Genomic DNA, 25,442 nt, shown 5'->3' on the forward strand with positions numbered 1-25,442 from the left:
GTAAGGATAGCTCACGACCAGGCAGTGTTTCGTTCTGTTGTGCATAGGGTCGCTATGAGTCGGAACCGACTCGATGGCACCTAACAACGACAAAAATCATTTTTAAAAATTTTGTTTCAACTTAAAAAAAAATTTTATTTTGAAATAACTTAAAGCTTGCAGAAAAGTTCCAAGAATAGCACAAAGAAATCAAGTATATGATTTATCAGATTCAACAATTACTAACATTTTACCAGATTGGCTTTACTGTTTTCTTTCTCTATTTATATGCATGTACAAATATTGTCATACGTTACATATGTATATGTGACATATGTGTAACAAAATTTTTTGAACCATTTGAATGTAATTTGCAGACATCATGCCCTTGTACCTTAAATTCATGTGTATTTCCTAACAACAAAGACATTACCTTATATAAATAAGTACAGTACAGTGATCAAAATTAGTAAATCAGTACTGATACAACAGTATTATCTAATCCATAGAATTGAAGATTTCAGCAATTGTCCCACTAATGTCACTTTTAGTCCAGGATCTCATGTGACATCTAATTGTCATGTCTGTTTAATCTCCTTTGATCTGGAACAGCTGCTCTGTGGTTGCTTTTCAGGACCTTGACCATTTTGCAGAACATAGGCCAGTTATTTGTAGACTGCCACTCAGTTTAGTTTTGTCTGATGTTTCCTCATATTTAATTCAGGTTATGCATTTTTGGCTGGGCTACTGTGTACGTCTTGCATGCAGGACTGGGCAACATTTTGTTCTGTTAGACATAAGGTTGCCATGATTCAGAGCCCTTTTTTCCTGCAACTTTGCTGAATTCATTTATTTGCTCTAATAGCTTTGTTGTGGATTCTTCAGGATTTTCTATACATAGAATCATGTCATCTGTGAATAGAGGTAGCTTTCTTTCTGATTTGGATGCCTTTTTTTTTTTTTTAATTGTCTAATTGCTCTGGAGCCCTGGTGGCGAAGTAGTTAAGAGCTTGGCTGCTAAATAAAGGTCAGCTGTTCAAATCCATCAGCTGCTTCCTGAAAACCCTATGAGGCAGTCCTACTCTGTCCTGTAGGGTTGCTATGAGTCAGAAGTGACTCAACGGCACCTAACAACAATTGCTGTCTATAGAACTTCAAATACAATGTTGAATAGCAGTGAACACAGGCATCCTGACCACAAACTGAAAGCTTTCAGTCTTTTACCATTGCGTACGATGTTGGTGTGGGTTTTTCATAAATACCCTTTATCGTGTGGAGAAATGAGTTCCTCTATGTGGCCTTTTGCCTTGGTTCCTTGGAAAAACAGCTTGAGAGATTTGACCCCCAAGCCCTGAGGAGTTACCTTTGCCCTAGTTTTCTATTTCAGAGGGTTTGTTACTTTTACCCAGGTTGATTGACCTTTCCTGGGCAAGCTGTAAACATCTTGACTTTTTGTCTGGCCCTGGGCTACAGCCTACCCTGTGATTGGTATGAACCTTGCAGGGATTGGACAATAGACTTTGCAAATGAGGTTTGTTGTAGCTTACTATGCAACTGAAGTGTCTGTGGGATCCCAAAAGGGGATTGGTCTGTTCACGGCTCTGCTGGTAGTGCCATGCCTTGAAAATGACAAGGAATTTTTGTATTTAAGCAGCCAGCCCCACAGACGTTTTACAGACAGAAAGAAGCAAGAAGATAAGCAGCAAGAAGAAGCAAAAGGAACAGAGACAAGAGAAGAAGCATGGAGAGAGAGAGAAGAGGCAAGGAACCTCCTAAAAGAGCTGCAACACCAGTCGAGAGCTGTTACACTGAAGACAACGAAAGGCTTGGGAGGGGCCCAGCAGCAGAGCCAACAGCAACAGGCCCAGAAGGGGCCCAGTGGCAGAGCTGGCAACAGACATCAGGGCCAAGAGGATCCTGTCCTGTGGGGGCTGAGAGGAGGCACTGAGAGAGCTGTCCTGCCCCAAAGAAGGGAGATTCTGCCTACATGCTTTCTCATCTAGATCCTGAGCCTGAGTTGTACCCTGTTCTTTGATAAGCCACTTAACTGTAAGTATAGCCTGTGAGTTCTGTGTGGCCATTGCAATGGATTATTGAACCCAGCAGAGACACAGAGAGTCCTGTGGCAGAGACGGCTGGGGTCAGAATTGGTAAATAGTTTGGGGAGTGGAGGTATGTCTGAACGCCAGCTCATGGGAATCAGCTTTGTGCTGAACCTAGTCATTAAAAAAAAAAAGTCATTACCCACCCTGAAATCAGACAGGTATTACTACTACTACTCTTTTACATCATGTTAAGGAAGCTGCCTTCTATTCCTAGGTTTCTGAGTGTTTTTTATCATAAAAGGGTGAGGTAGTATTTTTTAAAATATTTTGTCCAGAGTCTATGGTTGCTGTTTGCAGGAGTGTTGGTTTAACAAGATTTCCCTAGCTATTACCAAAAGCAGAAACTGTTCTTTCTTACAGTGTTTTGGCCATGAAAAAAAAAATTTTTTTTTTCTATTTTCATGTACTTAATTTTATCAGTATTTTATTGCCTCTTGATTTTGAATCCTGGTCAAAATATATTATTTACTTAATGCCATGTTTCCAGTATGATTTCTTCTTTGACCCACAAGTTATGAGGAAGAGTGTTTTAAATTTCCAAACATAAGCAGCACATTTAATCCTATAATTATTATTGATCACTGTCTTAGTTATCTAGTGCTGCTAAAACAGAAATACCCCAAGTGGATGGCTTCAACAAAGAGAACTTTATTCTCTCCTTAGTCTAGTAGGCTACAAGTCCAAATTCAAGGTGTCAGCTCCAGGGGAAAGCTTTCTCTCTCTGTCAGCTCTGGAGGAAGGTCCTTCTCATCAATCTATCTCTGTACTAGGAGCTTCTCCACACAGGAATCCCAGGTCCAAAGGACTTACTCTGTTCCTGGTGCTGCTTTCTTGGTGATATGAGGTCCCCCATCTCTCTTTTGTATCTCAAAGGACATTGGCTCAAGGCAAAATCCAATCTTGTAGATTGAGTCCTGTCTCAATATAACTGCCGCCTGTCCCACCTAATTAACATCATAGAGGTAGGATTTGCAACCAAAGGAAAATCATGAGATGACAAAATGGTGGACAATCACACAATACTGGGGATCATGGCTTAGCCAAATTGATACACATATTTTTGGGGGACACAATTCAATCCATGACAATCACACACAGACATATTTTGCAGGAACATGAAGAAAACTGAAAGAATGCATACCTGAGAATAAACAGTTATCTCAGGGAAGAAGAGTAAAACTAGAAATGAGCGATATGGGGGCAGAGATTGTTATATTTTCTCAATATATCTTTATATTGTTTAACTCTTTGTAGTATACACATATTAATGATATGGAGCAACAATTTATTAAATTAGTAAAAATAATAAAATTCCCTATCCTACCACAGGATCACTGAATGTTGGAATCTCTGATACATGTTTCTACAATACCCTTTATGACCTTCATTCATGGCATGATTTATATCTTACTATTACCATATATGTATTTCCCACACTAAGCTCTGACCCTTTGGGAACAAGAACCCAGGTCATTCAATCTTTTTATATCCCAGGACTCACAACCCCTTCTGGTTCAAGAAAGCTTTTTGAAATGAAAAATATGGCTTTACCTCCAGAACCATATCCTGGATATGCATACCGAGTGATCTGTGAAATTGACTAAAGAACCATCTTGCATGGCCATAAGAGCATAAACAGAAATATGCCAGAGTGACAGTTTTGAACTCACTGGTGTGGAGCTCCTGCCCCAGAAGTGTAATTGCTATCCTCGAAAAAGAGCAGTAGTGAGTGCCTAAGAGTTCTTAGCACAGAACTGAGAATATTGGAACAAATCTGTAACTGGTGCTGCTATGTCAAGTTGAAACTCCAGGACCTTCAGGCTCTTTTCTGAACAGCTTCTTCCCATGATCCAAAGAGAATGGCTTCTGGTAACTTAATCCTGTGGTTACTTTTCCTTGTCCAGACTGGGATTGGAGTCCCGGGGAGTACCTTCCTTCTCTCCACATATGCCTCGCCATTCTGCACTGGCCATGTACCAGGGCCCTGATTTTCACCAACCTGGCCGTGGCCAACTTCTTGATTCTTCTCTTCAAGGGGATTCCTCAGATGATATTTATCTGGGGAGTGAAACACATCCTGGGCAACACTGGGTGTAAACTTATTGTATCCACATACTGGCCCGGGGCCTTTCTCTATGCACCACTTGCCTCTTGAGCAGCTTTCAGGCAGTCACTATCAGCCCTAGAACTGGAAGGTGGATGGAGTTCAAAGACAAAATTTGGAAGAACATCGGTTCCTCCAGTCTTCTGTGCTGGATCTCCAATCTGCTGATAAACATCTTTGTTCCTAAGAATTTACAGGCTCCTCAGCACATCCATAATCCCACCAAGATACAGGACTATGGACTGTGCTCTTCTAAAAATCCTGAAACATCTTGTTTCAAAATATACAATTCTAATGACTTTCCCGGATGCTGTTTTCATGGGACTCATGGTTAGGGCCAGTGTCTTCATGGTACTTCTCCTACACAACCACCACCAGAGAAGGAGGCATATATTCACACCATCAGCATCTCCCCCAGATTCACCCCTGAGGCCAAAGCCCCTCAAACCATCCTGCTTTTGGCAAGCACCTTCATCTTGTTTTACTTCATCAATTCTATGCTTACAATTTACAATATTGTTTTTTCCAAATCTGGTCTCTGGCTGTAGCACATTACCTACCACCTTTCTGGCAGCATGTCATCCCACTCTCAGCCCCCTAATATTGATGCTCCAATATCCTCGTGCACCAAGGTTTTGCTCTTAAATTATGAAAAATATCCCAAATTATTGGTGGACCCATTCACAAGTTTCTTTTCTTCAAAGAATCTTGCTATTATTCAAATAAGGATTTGTGGCTGTCTAGTTTTTTTTTTTAGTAGATGACTAACATACCCCAAGATACTGATGATGAAAAGATCTGTATATTATCTTAGCCATGTAGAAACTTGCAGCTTCACTCATAAGACAAAAATGTCATCAAATAAAGACAACACAGAACAAATGTTAGCATTATCCTGGTGCTTTCTGATTCTTTTTTCCCCTATGAAGTATGTGATGGAAACATGGAGGTGAAGTTGGGCAGAAATAGTTTGGGAACATTTAAGAATTTTTAATGATTTATTAGGGCCATTATTAAATGGGATAAAGTACTGTGGATTGATAAATGGTAATGGCTTCATGTACCAACTACAACTATAACCTATTGGAGGCTATTCAACCATTATAAGACTTACTGTATTTACTTATAAAATTAATAAATTGCATTTCATGAGATTATTGTGCAAAAAAAAAAAAAAGGGCAAGGAGGCAGGACTTCCATAATGGCAGAATGAGGGCCTCTGTAAATCCACTCTTCCATAAAAACAAAACAAACAACAAAAACCTGGCAAAATTATTAATCAAGTTTTCAGAACTCCAGAAATTAACCAAAGGCCTCAACAATCTGAACAGCACTTATTCAAGAAAAACTACTGAGCCTCAATAACAACAGCTGGAGTTGGGCCTATTCCCATCCCCCCACCCCAGCTCTGCAGTAGCCCTGAAAACCAGGGCTTCACTTAGTTCATTCTGCTTTGAACCCCTGCTGAGAATTTGCATTTCTAACAAGTTCCAGGTGATGCCAATGCTGATGGTTAGGGACCAATTCTGAGAACCACTAGTAGAGCAGTGGTTCCAAAATTTATTATACGTAAGAAACACCTGAGGATCTTGTTAAACTATGGATTATGATTCAGCATATCTGGGGCAGAAATTAAAATTCTCAGCAGGGGTTCAAACCAAAATGAACCAGTTTGAAACCCTGTTGTAAACCTGCAGCCTTATAGCCACCAAAGGGTGCAGATAAGTTTAGAGATAAATCTTCAATCTATCCATTGACTTTTTTTGATTGAACTCTTGGAAAGTAAGTGGCAAACATCATGAATTTCACTCTCAAAACCTCAACTTCAATCTCCTAATAACAAAGACATTCCACAAGTCACATCTATATGACACCTAAGGAAATTAACAGTAATTTCTTGATATGATAGCAGTCCATTTTCAAATTTCTCAAATTGCCCCAAAACAGCTTTTTATTGAACTAGGATCCAGTCAGGGTTAACACATACCATTTTGTTGTTATATTCTTTCAGTCTGTTTTAATATAAGCTATCCCTCCCGATAAGTTTTTTTCTCATGACATGGACTTTTTGAAGAAACAAAGCCCATTGTCTTAAAGAATATCCCACATTCTATGTTCCTCTGATTGCTTCTGTGTGTGTTTGTGGCTTGTTCCTCTATTCTCTGTATTTTTTTTTTTTTTTTTTCTTGGTGAATGGAAGTTACATCCAAAGTTGATTAGATTTGGGCCAAATATTTTTGGCAAGAATGCTTTATAAGTAATGTGTTACATCATCAACACTTTGTATCCCATCACATCAAGAGGAGTCTAATACCACGTTGTCCCATTGCTTGTGATGGGAAATTTGATCACTCCGTTACAGTGACCTCCACATCTCTCCATTATAATGGTAGGTTTCCCCTTTGCAAATAGCAAATAATCTACTTTGGTATTTTGAAAATAAGCTATTCCCAACAGTTCTAATGATTTTAACATCCATTGCTGGTTATTGCCTTAATCATTTATTTCATTGGGCTTACAAAATGGTCATTTTTTGTCTAATTCTTTCACTCTGTTAGAAAACAAACAAACCCACTGCTGTCGAGTCGATTCCGGCTCATAGCGACCCTATATGAGTTCACTCTATTAAATAAAAAAAAAGCTCGCATTAATTCATAAAAAATATTCCTCATTGTATTGATTTACTGAGGCTACTGTATCAAATACATTGTCAAAATAATAGTGAAAATAGTTGGATGTTCCATGGATTGAGAAAAAGCTACATAAAAAATATTTTAATCAACTGAGTACGTTCACCCAGATCACAAAGTAAGCAGGTGTTCCAAGCTTTTTAATTTGGAAGCTTTTTGCTTCTAAATTAATGATGTTACTGCACCGCCTTCTGGCTTATTTTGTTTCAGACAAGAATTCTGCTGTCATTATTAGCTTTGTTTTGCCCATGTGTCAGCTCTGCTTCTTAGATTTTTAATCACTTTCAACAGTTAGATTACTAAATGTTAGTATGGTTTTCCTCATGTTTCTTTTGTTTGTGGTTTGTCTTGGTTTCTTGGATTTGTGGGTTTATAGTTTTCATCAAATTTGGAAGATCTTCAACCACCGTTTTTAAAAACATCGTTTTCTGTCCTGCCATCTCTATCCTCTCCTTCTGGGACTCTAATTACGTGTACGTTGGGTTGTTTGTTGTTATCCCACAACTCAATGATTTTTTTTTTCCCCCTCAGTTTCATTTTGGATACTTTTTTCTATTATTATGTTATCAGGTTCACTGATGATTTCTTCTACAATCTGTAATCTGTTATACCCATCCAGTGTATTTTTCACTTCTAGCTGACTGGAGTCTTTTTTTAGGAGCCCTGGTGGCACAGTGGTTAACTGTTTGGATGCTAACCAAAAGGTTGGCAGTGTGAATCCACCAGCTGCTCCTTGGAAACACAACAGAGCAGATATACTGTGTCCTGTAGAGTCTCTGTGAGTCAGAATTGACTTGACAGCCAACAGGTTTGGGGCCTTTTTGTATTTTCTAGTTCCCGCTTAATCAAACTCATGCTTTCCTCCATCTTCTTGTCACATGCAATATTTATAATAGCTGTTTGGACAGCCTTGTCTACTAATTTTATCAGGTGTCATTTCTGGGTCTCTTTCTATTGACTTTTCTCTCTGTTATGGGTCATATTTTCCTGCCTCTTTGCATTCCTGGGTAAATCTGAGTGGATGCCAGACATAGTGAATTTTTTACATTACTGGGTGTTGCATTGATTTTTATTCCTTTAAATATTATTGGGCTTTGTTCTGGGAAGCAGTTAAATTTCTTGGAAACAATCTGAACGCTTAGAGGCTTGCATCCATGCTTTGTTAGGTGAGTCTAAAGCAGCCTTTAGTCGACCTAATTTGACCCACCCACTGAGGCAATACTCTTCTGAAGATTCACTTTTATTCCCCAAATGTCAGGAAAAGTTTCCATTCCAGTCAGTGTGAACACAAACTATTCCCAACTCAGTGAAAGCTCTGATGATTATTCTGCCTGCTTATTTTCAGTTCTTTCCCCAGCCTGGGTAGTTTCATCACATGTTGATTACAACTTATACAGACTTCAGGGGAAACTTGCTATAGATCTCTGACCTCTCTCTCCTCTAGTACTATGCCCCATGAATTTGAGCCACTGGGCCTCCTGGAGGAGTCTCTGAGTTGTGCAAAAGTTTAATTTGCTTGGCTGCTAACTGAAAGACTGGAAGTTTTAGTCCACCCACAGGCACCTCTGAGAAAAGGCCTGACAATCTACTTCTGAAAAGTCAGCCATCAAAAGACCTAGTATTGAGTGTATGTTAATGGTGGTGAAATAATTTGGAAAAGGGTAGCAAGAATTTCTGCACAACTTGAAGAATGTGATCAATGTCACTGACTTGTATATACAGAACTTGTTGAATTGGTATATGTTTTGTTGTGTATATTTTCACCACAATCATAAAAAAAAGGCAGATTTTACAGATGAGTGGTGTTGAATAGAAAGGGTCACAAACAGGTCATATTTTGTTAGGAAGTGCATTATAAACAGTTTTTGTCAAATCCCTTCACTTTGCAATAGTTTTCGTGTATATTTGAGGACTCTTATTTTCTTACATGTCTAAATATTGTGGCAAATAAGTTTATTTTAAAAAAATTCCTAGGGAACACAGCTGTATTCTGACACATGTGGGGTCACCATGAGTCAGCATCAACTCAACAGCAACTGGTTTTGGTGGCCTCCTAGAACTGTTTCAAACTCAGGGAGACCACTAGGATCTGTTTGGGTTCCTCCTTTCTATGCCAAAGCCTGGAAACTCACTCCAGGCAGTAATTCTGGGGAAATCATAAAACTCACTTCATTTGTCTCCTCTTTCTCAGGAGTTGCTGTCCTGAAATCCCTATGACCCAATATCTGAAAAAAGTTAACTCATATACTTTGTTAGTTGTTTAGGGTGAGAGAGCATACCCATTAAACACCGTTTAAGAGGCTGTTGGAAATGGCTGTGAAAAATGTTAATCAGTATTTAGGTGTCTTATGGCGTATGCATTCCATACTCAGAACTAGGATTTTATTAGGAAATTAGGAATTCTGCAGTTCCAGAATAAATACAAATTTGCATTTTGCAGCATTTCAGCAGCATAAATCTTTTGGAAGTTTCAACTTCCTTTGAAAGTTTCAAGATAATTCTTTTCCAGTGCTGATAATTTGATTTACACATTTCAGCAGCATTCCATGGTACGCATATCTAACAATGATGGTGTAAGACTGATTATAGCAAAGCGTTAATATATGTGGATCATAATTACTTTAGGTCATTAATTCTCTGGGAACATGCTTTTCCACGTTTATTTAATGCTTAGGTAGGAATTTATTGTAATGTGAATTCTCTGTAATCCAACAAAGTTGTGATAGGCAGAGTAACGGCCTCCCAAAAACGTCTGTGTCTTCTTCCTCAGAACTTAATATCTTACATTACATGACAAAAGAGAATTAAGATTTAAAAAACAAAACAAAAACAAACTGTTGCTGTTGAGTCCATTCCGACTCATAGCAATCCTATAGGACAGAGTAGAACTGCCCCATAGGGTTTCCAAGGAGCAGCTGGTGGATTCGAACTGCCGACCTTTTGGTTTGCAGCTGGGCTCTTAACCGCTGTGCCACCAGGGCTCTGAGAATTAAGATAGCAGGTGGAATTAAGTATTTTGGGGCCATGTAACTTGTTTCTTTGGTTTCACAGGCTTACATAAGGAGAGTTGTGCCTCAAGATAAATCCGTAACCAGGATCTCAACTATAGCCTATTTAGATGATGATATTTGATACTTTTGGAATAAGATTTAGATGAAATTTTGGATTTTGATGCTGTAACAGATCGAGACTTTTGGGTATACTGAAATAGGGTAAATATATTTTGAATGTGGGTTGGACATGAATCACTGGTGCACAGAGGATGGACAGGGGCCTCCAAAGATGTCCATGTCCTAATTCCCAGAATATGTTCCATTACATGGCAAAGGAGACTTAATGTTGCAGATGAAAGTAGGATTGCTAATCAGCTGATCTTAAAACAGGAAAATTATCCAAGATTATCCCAGTGGGCCCAATGTAATCACATGAGTCCTTAAATGTGGAAGGAGGCAGAGGACTCAGCGTCAGAGTGATGAAAGACTTGACCAGCTACTGCTGCCTTTGAAGATAAAAGGGAACTATTGGCCCAGGAACATGGGCAGATTCTAGAAGATGGAAAAGGCAAGGAAAGACATTCTCTCCTAAACAAACTAACAACAAAAAGAAACAAAACCCAAACCCAATTGCCGCTGAATCGATTCCAATTCATAGCTACTCTATAGGACACAGCAGAACTTCCCCACCGGGTTTCCTATGCTGTAATCTTTACAGAAGCAGTCTGCTACATCTTTCTCCTGTAGAGCGGCTGATGGGTTTGAACTGTTGACCTTTCGGTTAGTAGCTGAGTGCTTAACCACTGAACCACAAGGGCTCCTTTTGTTCTCCCTGAGAATCTAAAAAGGAATGCAACCCTGCCAACACCTTAATTTTAGCCCAGTGAGAACCATTTGGACTTCTGACCTCCGTAACTGTAAGATAATAAATGTGTGTTGTTTTAAGCCACCCAATTTGTGGTAATTTGTTACAGCAGCAATAAAAACTAATACAGTTGTATTCTACATTCAACTATATTCATAGTTTTTCATTACACAATGCAACTCCTGATGTTTACAAAGACTTAACTTATTGGAGATGCCTTTCCTGGATTCCCAAGGTATAAGAATGTGATATGTGAGTTAGACTGGTGAAAGAATTTCCATCATTTATTACTTTCAGGAGTTTCTCTTTTCTGTGAGTTCTTCCACATTTTATTAAAAATGTTTTCCACATCAGTGTCTGAAGAGTTTTCTGTTTCTCTGACATGTAATGAGGTAAAATTTATTAGTGAAAACACCATCATATTCTTCCCTACGGTTTTAGACCTGTAAGAATATTTGACAGCAATTGTGATCTTACCTCCAGACAGAGGCTTCCCCAACTAAGCTACATTTCTACCCAGTATGATCTCACTGATGTTAAATAAGTTTAACTTACCACAGAGGGCTCTTCAACACCAACTGTATACAGTGTTCCTGTCCTAAATGAACTCTCTAATATATAGTGTGTATGGAATCCTTGTTAAATGCTTTCCCACATTTCTGGTATCCAAAGTTTTTTTTCCCCTATACAGTATCTGTAACATAAAAGACATAATTTATTACTGAAGGTGTTGTCACATTCACTGCATTTACAAGGTTTATTTCCTGAGGAAATTCCTGATTATTTACCAAGGCTGAACTTCTTGAAAAAGTCTGTTCTACAATCACTGCATTTCTACCCCCTAGGAGCTCACTGATGTTTAATAAGGGCTGAGTTCCTACAGAAGGCATTTCCACAGGCACTGTATTCACAGGGTTTTGCTCTTGTATGAATTCACTCATGTATAAAGAGCTATGACTCCCTAAGGAAGGTTTTCTCACCTTCAGTGAATTTATTGCTTTCTCTCTGCTATGAGTTTTCTTATGTTTAATAAGGACTGACATGTGGGCAAAAGCTTTGCCACATTCACTGCATCCATATGGTCTCTCTCTGGTATGAGTTCGCTGATGCTGAATGAGCTTTGATTTGCTTCTGAAGGCTTTTTCACAATCAGTACACTCATAAGGTTTCTCTCCTGTATGAATTCTTTGATGCTTGGTCAGGTCTGATTTAAAAAAGAAGGTTCTTTTACATTCACTGCATTCATAAGGCCTCTCTCCTGTGTGGAGTCTCTGATGTGCAATGAGGTATGCCTTCTGGGAAAAGGCTTTCCCACACTCATTGCATCCATAGAGTTTCTCTCCAGTATGAGATCGCTGATGTCTGTTGAGCCGGCACTTCCTGATGAAGGCTTTTCCACATTCACTGCATACATAGGGTTTCTCTCCTGTATGAGTTCTCTGATGTACCATGAGCTGTGACTTTCTGGAGAAGGCTTTCCTACATTCATTACATTCATGGGGTTTCTCTCCTGTATGCACTCTCTGATGTTCAGTGAGTTGAATCTTCCTCATGAATGTTTTCCCACAGTCATTGCATTTGTGGGGTTTCTCTCCTCTTTCAGTTCTCTGATGTCTAATAAGTTGTGCGTTCCTGGAGAATACTTTCCCACATTCACTGCATTCATGTGGTTTCTCTCCTGTATAAGTTTTTGGATGGTTATTGGGCTGTGGCTTGGTGCTACTGGGTTTAATACATCCACGGTGCTTAATTCCAGGAAAAGTGCTACCATACTTCATGTGGACAGATGACTTCTTGTATCTACTAAACTCGTCAGAATCCTTCTCTGCATCTCTTCTACTCCAGATAACAAAATCTAAGGGAGGTATCAAACTTCTACAACGTGAGTCCAATGTATTCTGCTGTTGTTTTATAGGAACTACATTTTTGCTTAAGTCATAATTATTTCCAAGTGCATAACTTTGCTCACATTTTCCCAAACTTTTAAGCTCATTTTGGTTTTCTGGTTGCCACTGCATTTGGTCAATTGCCCATATTTCTTCTAGAAAAAAGAATAATGAAAACATCCATGATCATTTTAGGGAGGAAAAAAAGGTACAAAAATGCTATAATATGGGCTGGGTTTTATAAGATCCCAGTTTAAGGGAAACATGCCTTATGGCAATGCACCCTATGCTCTAAAAAAAAAAATACAGTATTATAAAACAGGAAAAGAAAAAAAGTGCTCCTGTAGAAACAATGATGGATAGTCTACAATGACTAAATATAATTCGGGCTACTTTCCAAACAGGACCTTGCAAAATGGGGACAGAAGTAGTAATAGAAAAATATTACTATTGGAATAGAACAAAAAGAGATGGAGGGAAATCTGATCCAGGATTGTAGGGGATGGATCAGTTCATCCAACAAACATTTATTGAACAAGCTGGTGTTTGGGATGTTAGAGTAACTAATATATTCTCTTGTCTTCATGAAGCTGTCATTCTAGTTGGAAAACAAAAAAGAATCACCAGGTAAGTAAAGAAATAAGAAAATTACAGGATGTGAAAAATAACATGAAGAAGGTGACAGAGAAGTGGCAGGTCAATCTACGATAAAGTAGTCACCCATAAGAGATGGAAAGTTGAACTGACCTCACAGGATAAGAATGAGCACCATTATGTAAAGAACTAGATGAAGAATATTCCAACAAGAGGAAACAGCCAGTGCAGAAACTCAGAGGCACAAAAATCTTGGGCGTGATCAAGAAAGCTATGACAGGCTGGTGTACCTGGTATACCTGGAGCTTGATGAAGTAGGACTAAATAAATCTGGAAAGGTAGAATTGAGAGCATGCAGCTCTTGTAGGAAGACTTTGGGAGAAACTGAATTTATGCTAAGGACAATGGCAGTAAGCCACTGAACATTTTTTGGCAGGAAAACATGTTCTGAATTGATAGTTTCAAAAGGTCACATGGCTATCTTATGGAGAGTGAAATGGAGAGATGAAAATGTAGAAGAAAAAAGAAACGAGGCTATGGTAGAGTTCAGGCAAGAGATAGGAAATTTGGCCCACAAAATGCCAGCTTCCACAACTGCATGATACTTTTCCTTTATATGGTTCTTGAGTTCTGTGGGACGCAGCAAATCAGGGAACCCAAAGATGGAAAGAGAAAGTGCTGAGGGGAAAGAGCAGTTGATATTAGAGATGGTGGAATGGTACAGGAGCTTGGAAAAGCTGGGACATTTGGGACATCTTTAACCTCTGCCTCACAGGAACCGGCACTGATCCTTATAAAACAAATGATTTGTTTAAGCACTCTGACTGTACTTCTTCCAAGACAGATTTGTTCGTTCTTCTGGCAGTCCGTGGTGTATTCAATATTCTTCGTCAATGCCATAATTCAAAGGCATCAATTCTTCTTCGGTCTTCCTTATTCATTGTCCAGCTTTTCCATGCATAGAAGGTGACTGAATATCATTTGGTCACGGACCTTAGTCCTCAAACTGACATCTTCGCTTTTCAACACTTTAAAGAGGTCCTTTGCAGCAGATTTGCCCAATGCAATACATCATTAGATTTCTTGACTTTGCTTCCACAGGCATCGATTGTGGACCCAAGTAAAATGAAACCCTTGACAACTTCAATTTTTTTTTGTTTTTTGCCTATAAGAATAAAAATTTATTGTCTCACAGTTATGGAAGCTTGAAGTCCAAATTCAGGGTGTCAGCACAGCCATATTCTCTCTGAAGGCAACAGGGAAAGATCCTTTCTTTTTTTTTTTAAATTGTGCTTTAGGTGAAAGTTTACAGTTCAAGTTAGTTTCTCATATAAAAATTTATACACACATTGTTAGGTGACCCTAGCTGCCACTCCTATAATGAGACCACACTTTCCTCCTTTCCACCCCAGATTTCCTGTGTCCATTCCATGAGCTCTTATCCCTTTCTGCCTTCTCATCTCACTTCCAGACAGGAGCTGTGCACACAGTCTCATGTGTCTACTTGAACTAATAAGAAACACACTTTTCCTGAGTATCATTTTATGTCTTACAGTCCAGTCTATTCTTTGTCTGAAGAGTTGGCTTCGGCAAAGTTTTCAGTTCTGGGTTAACAGAGAGTCCGGGGCCATGTCTTCTGGGATTCCTCAAATCTCAGTCAGACCATTAAGTCTGGTCTTCTTACTGGAATTTGAGTTCTGCACCCCACTTTTCTCCTGCTCTGTCAGGGACTCTCTGTTGTGTTCCCTGTCAGGGTGGTCATTGGTGGTAGCCAGACACCACCTAGTTCTTCTGGTCTTAGGCTGATGGAATCTCTGGTTTATGTAGCCCTTTCTGTCTCTTGGGCTCATAATTACCTTGTGTCTTTGGTATTCTTCATTCTCCTTTACTCCATGTGGGTTGAGACCAATTGATGCATCTTAGATGGTCGCTTGCTAGCTTTTAAGACCCCAGATGCCACTCACCAAAGTGGGCTGCAGAACATTTTCTTAAACTTTGTTATGCCAACTGACCTAGATGTCTCCTGAAATCATGGTCTCCAGACCCCGCCACTACTACACTGACCCTCAAAGTGTTTGGTTGTGTTCAGGAAACTTCTTAGCTTTTGGTTTAGTCCAGTGGTATTGATTTCCCCCATATTGTGAGATCCTTCTCTTCACCTAAAATAATTCTTGTCTACTACCTACTTAGTGAATTCAGTTCTCCCTCCCTTCTCACCCTCATAACCATCAAAGAATACTTTCTTCTGTGTTTAAACCTTTTCAAGAGTTCTTATAATAGTGGTCTCACACGGTATTTGTCCTTTTGCAACTGACTAATTTCAATCAGTATAATGCCTTCCAGTTTCATCCATGTCATGAGATGTTTCAAGAATTCATCATTGTTATTTATCGCTGAGTAGTATTTCATTGTGTAAATACACCATCATTTGTTCATCCATTTGTCCGATAATGGGCACCTAGATTGTTTCCATCTTTTGGTATTGTGAACGGTGCTGCAGTGACCATGGGTGGGCACATATCTATTATGTGACGGCTTTTATTTCCCTAGGATATATTCCAAGGAGTAGGACTGCTAGATCATATGGTACTTCTATCACCAGCTTTTTTAAGGAAGTGCCAAATCGATTTCCAAAGTGGTTGTAACATTTTACATTCCCGCCAGCAGCGTATAAATGTTTCAGTCTCTCCACAACCTCTCCAACATTTATTACTTTTTTTTTGGATTAACGCCAGCCTTTTTGGAGTGAGATGGAATCTCACTGTAGTTTTGATTTGCATTTCTCTAATGGCTAATGATTGTGAGCATTTCCTCATGTATCTGTTAGCTGCCTGAATGTCTTCTTTGGTGAAGTGTCTGTTCATATCCTTTGCCCATTTTTTAACTGGGTTATTTGTCTTTTCGTGGTTGAAGTTTTGCAGTATCTTGTAGGTTTTAGAGATTAGACCCTGATCAGACATGTCACAGCCAAAAAATTTTTCAGGTTGTCTTTGTACTCTTTCGGTGAAGTCTTCTGATGAGCATACACAGACAACTTCAATATTTTCTCTGTTTATCATGATGATGTTTATTGGTTTAGTTGTGAGGATTTTTGTGGTCTTTAAGTTGAGGTGTAATCCATACTGAAGCCTGTAGTTTTTGATCTTTATCTGTAAGTGCTTTAAGTCCTCTTTATTTTCAGCAAGCAAGGTTGTGTCATCTGCATACTGCAGGTTGTTCATGAGTCTTCCTTTAATCCTGATGCCGTGTTTTTCTTCATATAGTCCAGCTTCTCAGATTATTTGCTCTGCATATACATTGAATAAGTATGGTGAAAAGGTACAACCCTGACAAATACCTTTCCTGATTTTAAACCACGCAGAATCCCCCTGTTCTGTTCTAATGGCTGCTTCTTGGTCTGTGTACAGGTTCCTCATGAGTACAATTAAGTGTTCTGGAATTCTCATTCTGCACAGTGTTATCCAGAATTTGTTATGATCCATACAGTCAAATGCCTTTGCATAGTCAATAAAACACAGGTAAATATCTTTCTGGTATCCTCTGCTTTCAGCCAAGATTGAGCTGACATCAAAAATGATATCCCTTGTTCTACATGCTCTTCTGAATCTGGCTTGAATTTCTGGCAGTTCCCTGTCAAAACACTGCTGTAACTCTTTTTGAATTATCTTCAACAAAATTTTACTTCCGTGTGGTATTAATGATACCATTCGATAATCTCCACATTCTGTTGGATTACCTTTCTTTGGAATGGGCACAAATGTGGATCTCTTCTAGTCAGATGGCCAGGTAGCTGTTTTCTAAATTTCTTGGCATAGATGAGTACCTCAGTGCTGCATCTGTTTGTTGAAACATGTCAACTGGTATTCTGTCAATTCCTGAAGCCTTATTTTTCATTATTGCCTTCAGTGTAGCTTGGATTTCTTCCTTCAATACCACTGGTTCTTGATCATATGCTACCTCCTGAAATGGTTGAATGTCAACAAATTCTTTTTGGTACAGTGACTCTGTGTATTCCTTCCGTCTTCTTTTGATGCTTGCTATGTTGTTCAAAATCTTGCCTTTAAAAATTGTAACTCGATGCTTGAATTTTTTTTCTTCAAGCCACCACAGTATGACAAACTGACAGACGGGTGGAGCATCTCTGGATAAAAAGCATTAAAACAGTGGAATCTGATGAGAACTATAAGAAGTTAGTGTTGGTTGAAAAAGCAAGAAGTCCACATATATTCAGTAGAACTGAGCCAACTCGAATGAGAAGGATCAGGGCTGAGATAGAAAAGTCAAAAGAACTTAGGACTTCTATTTACTTAGGAGTACCTATCCAAGTACAGAGATCTGAACTCTTCGGTACTACAGGATGAAGACTATTTTATGCAAAGAATTTGATCTCTGTCCCCAGTTCCTGGGAAATAACCTCTAAACGCTAATGAGATGACTCAGAACGGGAGCTTGCAACACCAAAAAGAACCACCATATGATAACAGCATGACACCTCCAGGCAAGGGAAGGGGGCTACAGATTCGGTTCAATCACGTGGCCCATGATTCAAGCAATCAGGTCTACATAATGAAACTACAATAAAAACTCTGGGTGATGAAGCTCAGGTGAGTTTCTCTGTTAGTGATGGACATCAACACACCCTATGTGTCTCTTCTCTTGTATTCTTTTGCTATAAGAAATCAGAAATCATTAAGTATAGTGCTTTCTTTAGTTCTATGAATTGTTCTAGTGCATCCCTGAACCTTAGGGAGTTGTGAGAACCCCCAATGTACAGCCAGTTGGTCAGAAGCCTGGGTGTCCTGGAAATCCCTGAGCTTGTGGCTGGCATCTGAAGTCTAGGGTACACATGGCATTCTGGAGGCCTGTACCCCCTTAATGTGCAAAGTCTGGACCTAACTCCGAGGAGTTAGGTTCAGATAGACCTAATACTGTAGTTCATATCAGAACAAAACTGCATTGATATTAAAGGTTCATATGAATACATTCCATCATGGTGAAAACGAATTATCTGGAAGAAAGGATTCTAGTTTTTCATACAGAAAGTAGAAAATCACAGTGCAGCTGCCCTGTGGCTGAAAAAATTCAGAGAATGGAGTGCAGATTAGATATTAGAAGAGCAAGTGTCAATTTCAGAATCTATACCAGGGAAGAGAGAGCTTAGACCCTGTAAATGAATTAAATTTTTATTATGAGAATCAAGCAGAAGATATAAAAACAGAACGTGGATAGGAGGAGATAAGAGTAAGTTGATAGTTACCTCATGAGATGTGGTGTGTGGTTTTTTATATGAACTAATAAGCTGAGGTGGACTGTCAGGAGGGGGAAATCAACTCTTTCAAAAGGGACAGAGATATGAACAAGCACATGGCAGTGCTGAGTGTGAGGTTATCTGTAGGAACTGAGCGGGGGAGTCATAGCAAGGAAGGTGGACAAGAGGAAGTGAGACGGCCAAAGAAGAAAAGGAGAAGATGTGAAGATGCTGGGAAGAATGGAATCAGGCAAGAAATCAAAGTCCTACATGAGACAGACTGTGATCAGATTCAGAAGAAAGAAAAAAAGGGAAGACATTGTCCTTTAATCAGAGGCAAAGGAAAACAGCCCTAATAAAGATCAGAGATGCTAAATGTGTTGAGCTTTCTGGGGCACCAGCTGGTGCAAGAAAAGTTCTATAAAAAAACATTTCAAAAGTGTCAACACTTCATTGACCACCTGGAATCTTAGTGTCATTTCTGCCCATTGTCTTGCCTGTCACTCACTCACCTGGACTGCTCTGACTGTGGACTGCTCCCTCCACTATCCATGGTGTTTCTCCTTGCTCCAACTTAAAGACTGAATCTGGTTTGGGAGCTGGATGCCCTGTAAAATAAGAAATCAACGAACACTTGGCACCAAATATTTATGCTTGGGGAATGTATGGAAACTGGAGAAAGTTGTATTTTAGGGACCATGTTATTTTTTGCTAAATAAAAACCTTTTACTCAGGAGGAGAAAGCATACACTTTAGGGTCGATGATGAGAATAAAAGTCTATGACCTACAGTTCTTTAGTCCAAACACTAAATATTCACGGGGCCCAAAAGATTTCACCACATGAGAAAGAAAACAATTGAAGGAGCCCACAGTGACCCCATGATGCTGTCTTTACCTACTGACACCAGGTTATTGTAGTTCTCCAACATCACCTCCTTGTACAGGTCCTTCTGAGGAGGGGCTAGTAACTGCCACTCCTCCCATGTGAAGCCCACAGCCACATCCTCAAATGACAATGATCCCTGGAAAAACACATCCCAATGCAATCTGAGATAGATATCAATACATGATGTCGAAAAGATGGACAGGACCACGTTCTGCTCATTTGCCCCATGACAAATTGTGCGCACTGCGACTATTTCACCTACTAGGTAAGACCACGGTTTCCCCTAGCTAGTTCTTCCACACCTAAAATAATTACCAGAGCAGTATTTGCGTAGATGCACAAAAACGTGCAGTAAGAATGTTCATTATTTTATTGTTTATAATAGTGAAAAACTATCCATAATCTAAATTTCCATTAAAAGAAGACAGGTAAAACTACAGTACCTCCATACCATGCAAACATTAAAATCACTGAGGTGATGGACCTATACTGACTCCAAGGCATTCTCTTAAATGAAAAAAATTCAAGCCCGCAAGTAGTGTATATGTTACGATCCAAGACAGGTAAAAATCCTTAGTGATACATACGATTGTGTAAGTACACGTAGGTGTGCAGAAGTCTATATAAGTATACACATAAACGTATTCTACCACAGTGTAAGTTCACAAAAAGAGACTAGCTGGAGACCTGAACTATTCATATTTGTTACCTTTGGATTCACAGTTGGGCAGGAAGGAACAGGAGATACTGTCTTTTTCTACAAATACTTCTGTTTGTTTAAATTTCTTGCATGCAAATGTATCATTCGAGTTATTTTTTAAAAAAGGAATAATTGGTTCTGACTTCATTTTTTTGAGCTTGGGGCTAAAGAAGGTACCAAGGGAGCACTGTCAATATCTGTATTCCAAGTTTTTAATAAAAAAATAGAATTTGCATCTGTTTCCTGCCAAATCAGTTACCAAAATTTGGTTGAGAGAATTCTTCTCCATGGATGACTAGTTGATGGCCAAGTAGTCCCTTCTTTCTACTGGATAATCCAGACTTCATTACTGGATAAAATCAGACTACCAGGAGGTTCTACTATCAAACCACATTGATTTTGAAGAAATTTTTTCAATCAAGTTTTGCTTTGGCATTACCTCTTAGTTTACTCTGAAAAATTTTAAGACCCAAGAGCAACAAAATGTTCACTTCCCATGAAGAACTGGTTTGCCTTCTCACCCACCCAAAACCACCCAATGCCATCAAGTCGATTCTGACTCATAGCGACCCTAGGCACAGACATTGCAAATCATGTAACTTTTCATGGTTTCTTGTTATACAGCTGCTAAATAAAGTAGATACCAGTTTATATGTAAGGCACCCCACAGGCTCCTACCCAGTCATTCATCTGTCTTCCAGTGCTAGGAACTTTGCAAGAACCCTATGGTCTCCACATATAAGTTCCTAATTTGTCCTAATTTTAAGATTATAACCTAAGCTTATTTTCTGACAGATCCTAATTTTTATCTCCATTTTCTGCCTCAATGAATCAAGCTTTTATAAGCTTCCACAAATCCACTGGGAAACAAGGGTAAAATGAGTCTAACAAACCTCACCTGGGCCTTGGTCATTTTCTTCCGTTCTTAAGAAAGGACTAGTAACTCTAGGGTGTATTGTCTTCTATCTTTTCTGGAAGTTGTGGTCAGGTATCTCAGGTCCGTCTGTTACCAGAAACAATAATTTCCCAAGCCTGGAATCTCCTCCTTCTCCTATCACTTAAAATGTCTTGATCCTGTAGGCCAGAACCTGTGGATTCCATAGCAAATTCAATTATAAGACATATGCCTGGGGCCACAACTCTTTGTCTCTGTTGCCATATGGACTCACCCTAATATAAGGCCCCAGCGTGTAATCTGTCTCTTTAACCGTCTACAAGCTTTTACATCATGGGTCAGTCTCCACAGGAAAATATGGAATGGGTGAGATGAATGTCTTTTTTGGTCAAGTCAGAAGACAGTAGATATGAAAGAGGAGATTGGAAACCAACATCAGCTCATGGTCTTGTTCACTAGTAAATTCTCACAAAGATTAACTTTAGTAAAGGCAATATATGTAAGTGGCAGCTTTGGAAACTGATGTAAAATCATCTGTGCCCACATACTCCTCAAGTGTTTTTGTATGGCACTGGGATACCTGCCCTAGTTTGAAGACCAAAGTACTAAACAAACCGTAAGTGCTGTCTTATTTAATCCTAATTCTACTCTGTACAGTACTTATTATTATCTCCATTTTAGTTGGAATCAACTTGACCACAAGTGGTTTGGGTTTTATTTGAAGCTGTAAGCTGGATGAGATGAAGGGTGTCGTCCAGGGTAACGTACCTCCTAAGTAGCAGTGTGCCATGATTTTTTGGTTCATGGATTATTTAGAAGTATATGGTTTAAATTACCAAACAAATGGGGATTTTCTAGTTATTATTTTGGTATTGATTTATAACTCAATTCTACTGTCAGAGGAAATGCTGGGTATGATTTCATTCCTTTGAAATGTGTTTAGACTTGTTTTATGACCCACCGTATAGTAACTTTTTATAAATGTTTTATCTACATTTGAGAAAAATTGTCGGGTGCAGTGTTTTATATTGGTCAAGTGTGATAATCATATTATTTTCAGTGGTCGGTACTACGGTGGGCTAAAAATACGTTTTTGCAAATAAAGTTTTATTAGAACACAGCTATACCCATTTGTTTAGATATTCTCTATAGCTACTTTCACACTACAATGGCAGAGTTGAGTACGTGAGGAAAGTAACTGTCTGAAGAGCATAAAATATCTACACAACAGTTTGCTGACCCCTGGTAGTTTTTTTTGTCTACTTGTTCTTGCAGTTAAGTCAAAAAATGTCTATAATGAAAGCTGGTAATAGGGAACCCAAGGTTGAGAAGGGAGAGTGTTGACAAGTTGTGGGTTTTTTTAACCAATGTCATAAAACAAAATGTGTAATAATTGTTTAATGAGAAGCTAATTTGTTCTGTAAATCTTCATCTAAAGTACAGTAAAAAAAAAAAAAAAAATTCTGGTGCACTGGTGGTGTAGTGGTTAAGAGCTCGCAGGCTAACCAGAAAAAAAAAAATGTCTGTTATGACTAGGGATTTGTAGTTTCTCCTTGTATCTAGCACACCCTATACCTCATGAATTTTACTTCCAGGGGTATACCCAATATAACTTTTATGAAGCAAAAGATGTACAAAAATGTTCACTGCAGCATTATTCATAATAGCCACAAGTCAGGAACAACTCAAATGTCTACTAACAGTAGAATGGATACACAAGTTGAGGGATAATCATACAATGAAATGCTATACAGCAATCGACAGAAATGAAGTACTGTTGCATGCAGCAACTTAGATGAATGTCACAAACAAAATACTGAGCACAATGAAGCCAGACACCATTTCTACTTCTATAAAGTTAAAAACCAAGCAAATTTACTTTGATGTTAGAAGTTAGGATAATAATTCTCTCTGGAGAGGAGGGTGGAGATGAGATAGAGATGGTGACTTCTGGGGAGCTGTAAGATTCTTTTATTAGTGTTATACTTGAAAAATCATTTTAAAGAAACCTATGGATCAATTTCACTTATAAATGTAGATGCAAGAAAATTTTTAAAGTCTTTATTACAAAAACTTTCAAGCAAGAGAATATTAAATCCCATGTAGAAAAGAAAGTAAAATCGAACTCCATATATCCATCACGCAGCTTCAACAATTATGAACTCAAACCTAATATTGTTTTATCTCTACAACTACTCACCCCCCCCCCATCACTGGATTATTTGAAAGCAAATCGAAGATATATTTCCATTTCTAGATGCAAAAATATTAAATAAAATGTTAGCAAATGGAATTCAGCATTGTTTTAAAAGAGTTAACCATAAGGGACAAGTATGCTTTTTTCCTAGGAATGTAAGAATTAAGAAATCTAGCATCATCAAAGAAATTTCTGAAGAGAGAGGAAAGAAATATAAATAATAATTTTAAAGTAAAGAAGACTAGAAACTGGGTAAATCACTGTTTCCATTTATTCAGACTATACTATGTTCCAGGCATGGCGCCTTGTACTTAGAGAACATTTGCTGACTTAATCTTAAAAAGTAGGATATTTTCATAAACGAGGAAACTGAAACAGAAATTGAGTAATTTACCCAAGTCAGGGGCAGAAGCTGGTTATTCTTACTCCATAGTCCATGAACTTGCCACCAGGCCAAAATTATTTGCAGATGATGAAAATGCTCAACTAGAAAAAATAAAGGAATCAATTTAAAATTGATTAGTTGTAACATAAGTAGAATGAGGGGATAGCTAAATAATCAAAAAAAAACTTTTGCTTTTGTATATTAAATAAAATTAGAAAACAAAAAAGGGTATGTGGGACCATATTAAAAAAAAAACATTTACAACAAAAGTATAAATTATGTAGAAATCAACGTAACTAGAAATGTCTAAGACACGTGTAGAAAAACACCACAGCAGTTCAAAAGAAACAAAAAACTTAGGTTGATGGAAACGCAACACAAATTCCTCAAAATGTTAATACCTGATCTAAGTCAAATCTACCCAAATTAAAGCACCCACTTAATGGGCCACTAAAAAAAAAAAAACCAAACTCACTGCAGTCGAGTCCGACTCATAGCGACCCTGTAGGACAGAGTAGAACTGCCCCATAGAGTTTCCAAGGAGCGCCTGGCGATTCCAACTGCTGACCTCTTGGTTAGCAGCAGTAGCACTTAACCACTACGCCACCAGCGTTTCCAATGGAACATTACTGCAGTTTAAACAAAAAAAAGAAACCTTTCAAAATAATATGTAATTGGTTATGATAAGATTAAAAAAAAAAAATCAAGTCCGTTGCCGTCGAGTTGACGTCGAGTTGATTCCGACTTGTAGCAACCCTGTAGGACAGAGCAGAACTGCCCCATAGGGTTTCCAAGGTGGATTCGGATTGCTGACCTTCTGGTTTGCAGCCGAACTCTTAACCACTAAGCCACCGGGGTTTCCGATAAGTGTATAAAATTGTTCCAATGCCTCAGGACCTGACGCCCATGCTAAAAGTGACACATACTAACCTTTAACAAGAGTTATTTTCTGGAGAAATATTTAGGATGATGGGGATGTCATTACTTGGGTCAGAGTGAAGCTGAGGATAAATTTTCAATACGAATATACAGCCAACTTGGAGAGAAAAGTGCCAGAAATGACATCCTAAAAGTAAGCATATGATAAACAATAAAGAGCTTCCCAAACGCTGCGCCCAACACCGACCCGAACGACTCATTTCTCCAACCGCAGACACCCCAACGCGACACCCCTCCACGCGCTACTCGAGCAGACCTCCCGACACGTCCCAACACGAAATTCCGCGAGCTCTCCCCTGCACAGGGAGCCCTCAAAACGTATTCCCCAATTGATCCCCTAACACAAAACCCGCTACCCCCAGGGAGACTCCCACTAAGTTCCCACAACACTGGCCCCTACTAGCTCCCGACACAACACACCCAACGCGCTCTGCCTGGCCCTGAGACTGACATGACCTATGACCTCCGTCTCTACCACTAGAAACGAATCCCAGAACTCACTTGTCTAAACGTTTTCCCTCTCTGCCCCTCCACCCCATGGTCCCACCTCCGCGGCTGACTGGACTCACAAAGCTTGCGGATGGCAGTCTACTAGAGCCACCTGGCGCCTTTCCAGAAACTCGTAATCTGGTTTGAAACGTCCCTTCATGACGCAATATGCGCGCGCCCCGTTCGCGGATACCGGCCGGGAGCGGCCATTTTCCAACCAATTGCCGTACATTGTGCGAAGGTGTACTCACACCTTTTGCGCAAGGCACAGGACAATGAGAAGCAATGGAAAACTACCAATTTTGCTCTATATTCAGGCCAACTCAACTATTGTGCTTCCCCAATCTGAGAAAGCGGAGCGGCCATATTGCTTAGCGATAATTCTTGGAGATTTAGAATCCGCACTTCGAAAGTACTACTGAGTCTGCGTAATAGCAGCAGAGGCGGGACAGCGACACCGTGAGCGGAAGCGGAAATGACGTATTG

The 25,442-nt window shown here is 39.2% G+C and overlaps 2 protein-coding genes across 7 annotated transcripts in view; one reads left to right on the top strand and one right to left on the bottom strand.

Moving 5' to 3' along the window:
• The window catches only part of LOC126086043 (zinc finger protein 605-like), a 107,305-nt gene that overhangs the window by 53,354 nt on the left and 28,509 nt on the right, over positions 1–25,442 (top strand). The window contains exon 1 of one of the 2 annotated variants that reach the window (XR_007519400.1): positions 25,193–25,436. The exons of the other annotated variant lie outside the window; for it this stretch is intronic. The gene's annotated coding sequence lies outside the window, so the exon portion shown is untranslated. Of the gene's footprint in view, positions 1–25,192; positions 25,437–25,442 lie in introns of those variants that run through there. 2 annotated transcript variants of the gene reach the window in all.
• On the bottom strand, positions 88–25,266 carry LOC126086062 (zinc finger protein 577-like). Of its 5 annotated transcripts, none has more exons than XM_049902108.1 (7): positions 25,037–25,266; positions 24,459–24,594; positions 23,538–23,629; positions 20,950–21,139; positions 19,361–19,487; positions 18,977–19,072; positions 88–12,777 (listed from the first exon to the last, which is right to left on the bottom strand). In XM_049902108.1, exons 4-7 carry the CDS (start codon positions 20,962–20,964, stop codon positions 11,420–11,422), a joined length of 1,596 nt encoding a protein of 531 aa, XP_049758065.1. In that variant the 5' UTR covers positions 20,965–21,139; positions 23,538–23,629; positions 24,459–24,594; positions 25,037–25,266; the 3' UTR covers positions 88–11,419. The 5 variants fall into 5 exon arrangements, with proteins under 5 accessions (XP_049758065.1, XP_049758066.1, XP_049758067.1 ...); XM_049902109.1 differs by having other exon boundaries at positions 25,015–25,266; XM_049902110.1 differs by having other exon boundaries at positions 24,969–25,046.

This window comes from Elephas maximus, chromosome 11 (assembly GCF_024166365.1).
Source record: "Elephas maximus indicus isolate mEleMax1 chromosome 11, mEleMax1 primary haplotype, whole genome shotgun sequence".
In the NCBI taxonomy this organism is placed as follows: Eukaryota; Metazoa; Chordata; class Mammalia; order Proboscidea; family Elephantidae; genus Elephas; species Elephas maximus.

Coding starts and splice junctions, on each gene's coding strand:
- LOC126086062 (XM_049902108.1), bottom strand. Junction 19,073..19,360: donor CAATAACCTGGTGTCAGTAG/GTAAAGACAGCA, acceptor CTTATTTTACAG/GGCATCCAGCTCCCAAACCA. Junction 12,778..18,976: donor CCACAGTCAGAGCAGTCCAG/GTGAGTGAGTGA, acceptor TCTTTTTTCTAG/AAGAAATATGGGCAATTGAC.